Below are 2,910 nucleotides of genomic sequence, written 5' to 3' on the forward strand. Positions count from 1 at the left end.
CTATAAATAAGATAATTTCATTCACTAGAGCCATTGTGATACAATTTTACAACAGGATTGACAGCCATTTTTATTGATCACTTCAATTCAATTGTGTTGTTGCACACAAATTGGTACAAAACATCACCCAATCACATTTATGACTGTCTTACATTGGTAAATGTGGAATGTCATTCTGTATCATTGCATATTTATTTAATCAAGCTAATATTTCATCTGCCTTGTTGGAGTGTTAATGTGATGAGAACACACCGAAATTACTGAAAATGATCAACCCATTCACTCCTGATCAAAGAACCAGCTGAGGGGTTTAGACTTTTTTTAAACTACACAAAGATTCATCCTCTTTTCTAAACATTAGATTTTGCAGAAAGAAAATAAAATCTCCATGTTAGGCAAAAAAATCTTTTGTTACCACAGAATTCACTTACAAGTTTCAACTTTCTGTCTTTAAGAAGAGCTGGTAAATTTGATACAGAAATCACTTTGCTTCCGTGGGCTTTTTACATCATCTGCTTCATTTGCCTTTCTAAGGACTCAGTGTAGAAGATCTTGCTTTCTCCAAGTCATCCCAAAATCCTGAGGAAATGGAATTCTCTGGCTGTGCTTCAGTAAAGAGAGCAAATGCAACTGCATATTGCCGCAGGGAGACAGAGTTCAACAGTTCCTCAAATTTGGATGACGCTTCTTTGTACTATTTGCTGGAGGAATGGACCCTCCACCAATCAGGCACAAACATGAAGATGTTTTTAATCCCTCCAGTTGTCTGTCTCATGGCAGATGTCCTCATCATTCCTACCATCTTGTTTGTGATCTTCTCCAGGTTTATATCCTCAAGAAACAAGGTACATGCTGCTGGGAAATGCTCTGCTTTCTAATCTGATCTACCTGTCATTCTACACCCTGTCAGCTGCTCTCAATGCGCCACACGTACATCTCCTAAAGGAAGCTTGTGTCCCCCTATTATTTTTGCTGGTGGTGGCTTGCTGTGGAGGATTGTTCACAGCTGCTGCAATAGTCTTGGACGCATATATAGCTATTTTGTTTCATTTGCGCTACATTGCTATTTTGCCTCCTTCACAAACTAAAAACCTTATTCTGTTACTATGGATGTGCTCTGGGGCTTTCCCTGGGGTTTTCTTCTTGGTGCTATCGAGCACTCACAGCTTTGTGCCCTGTGTCCTGGAAATGTGCTTGGTTCCAGTGATACTAATATTAACTCTGAATGGGACTGACGCTGTGAAGCTCTGTTTCTGGCTTTCTATCATGGTTATCTTTCTCTGCCTGTCTTTAATATTTTGTTGCTATGCTATTCTGTATTTTAAAATCAAAGAATCAGGTATATGGGAGAGCATCTGCTCCAGAGCCAGTGTAACATTCTTAATGTACAATATTGTGCTATTTTTTTACTTCTTTCCACTCTTGGCCCTTTTGGTAGAATCATTCTTGCATGTTAATGTTGTCATCAGACTGCAGACAGGAATCTGGGTCTCCCTGACAGTTTGCAATGTCCTGATGATTCTGCCTAAAGTTTTGTTCCCTTTTTGTATGGGCTTCGATACAGAAAGATCTCAGCATCTCTCAAATCCATTGTCAGAAGGAAGCATCTTCACCTGGTGTCACCTGCTGCATCGCCATCCTAAGCCAACACAGAGCACAGGCACAGCAGAGGAGTTGTCCTTACCTTGTTAGCATGGAAGCCTGATGGAAATCACTCAGCATCTGAAGAAGAAGTGATCAACCCATTTCAGAGAAGACATGGGTTGATCACTCTGCCTCCTTGGTGCCAGAAGGCCACAGATCTTTCATCACATCACAGCTGAGAATACAGCAAATGCTACCCTGGACAAAGTTCAAAACTTTGTTCTGTTATGAGGAGGCAGTATCTTTTGGAGAAGTTATTGAATCGAGATCATTTTCACCCACCTGTGGCAGATGCCTTTATGGAAAATAGAAAATTAAAAATAGATGGTGGAAAGCAAAGGGATGCAAAGCAAAGCAGGTAACCACAGGTATCTTGACAGCGTCGCCTACAGCAGAGAGGATCCTTAAGCAAATGTGCTGGGAACAGGATGACTATTTTGTTCGACTCACGGTGTATTCTTGCAAAGTTTGTAGCCAGTGTCCTATTTAAAACATATGCTGACACATTCCTCTGGAAACTGCTGTACTCAGTGAAACGCTGTGCTTCATCTTGTGCAGTGTGTTAGCATATTAGCTGCCTTATGGGTTCTGTCTGACAATCTGCAAACTACTGGATTTTTATAAAATCTCAGTCTGATGGGAAGTCACCTTTGATTGGTGTCTGATGGGCAGCCCAGCACATGAGGCTATCAGGGAATAACAGAGATGGATGGGCTGCTCGGTGAGGAAAAACAAGCCGTGAGCGGTGGGTAGTAGTGTCTCCCTGCAGGGTGCAGTCCCGCTGTGCCCATGCCGGGTGAGCCAAGAGGGTGGCTGCAGGGAGCCTGGTCAGCCCAGAGCCCTAATTTCCTGCTGGGTCCGTACTGATGTGACCACACCAAGGCTGAGCCCAGCAGCTGGGGCAGCAGGGCAGGAGCAGTGAGGTGCAAGGCTGAGCACAGGTGTACCCATAGCATGGCTCAGATATGACCCAGGGCAAGGGACTAAGCTTAAAGACTGCTTCTGAGTCCCTGCTGAGTAATCTCCCAGTTCTAGCTCACAAAAATCTTCTCTAGCAGCCTGATCCCAGGTTACAGCTGCACCATTTCAGAGCTGGTGTTTGGTACCCGCCACCAAATGCCTAGGAAGTCAGGAGGAGACACTGCAGAGTCTGTTAACATACTCAGGAGCAAGAAAGATGATATCTTGCAAAAGCCTTTTAGGTTTTCCAGATCAGCCACCTACCTGTAGAAGATGAGTGAAATGTATTTCTGACCTTTAAAGAAC

General features: G+C 43.3%; 1 protein-coding gene across 1 annotated transcript; it reads left to right on the top strand.

Moving 5' to 3' along the window:
• The first annotated feature begins 587 nt into the window (after positions 1–587).
• On the top strand, positions 588–1,643 carry GPR148 (G protein-coupled receptor 148). The gene is given in 3 exon segments (XM_009953293.1): positions 588–826; positions 828–1,543; positions 1,546–1,643. Coding segments are annotated over 3 exon segments (1,053 nt in total).
• Positions 1,644–2,910: the final 1,267 nt, after the last annotated feature.

The sequence above is a fragment of the Leptosomus discolor genome, chromosome 7 (assembly GCF_034619465.1).
Source record: "Leptosomus discolor isolate bLepDis1 chromosome 7, bLepDis1.hap2, whole genome shotgun sequence".
NCBI lineage: Eukaryota > Metazoa > Chordata > Aves > Leptosomiformes > Leptosomidae > Leptosomus > Leptosomus discolor.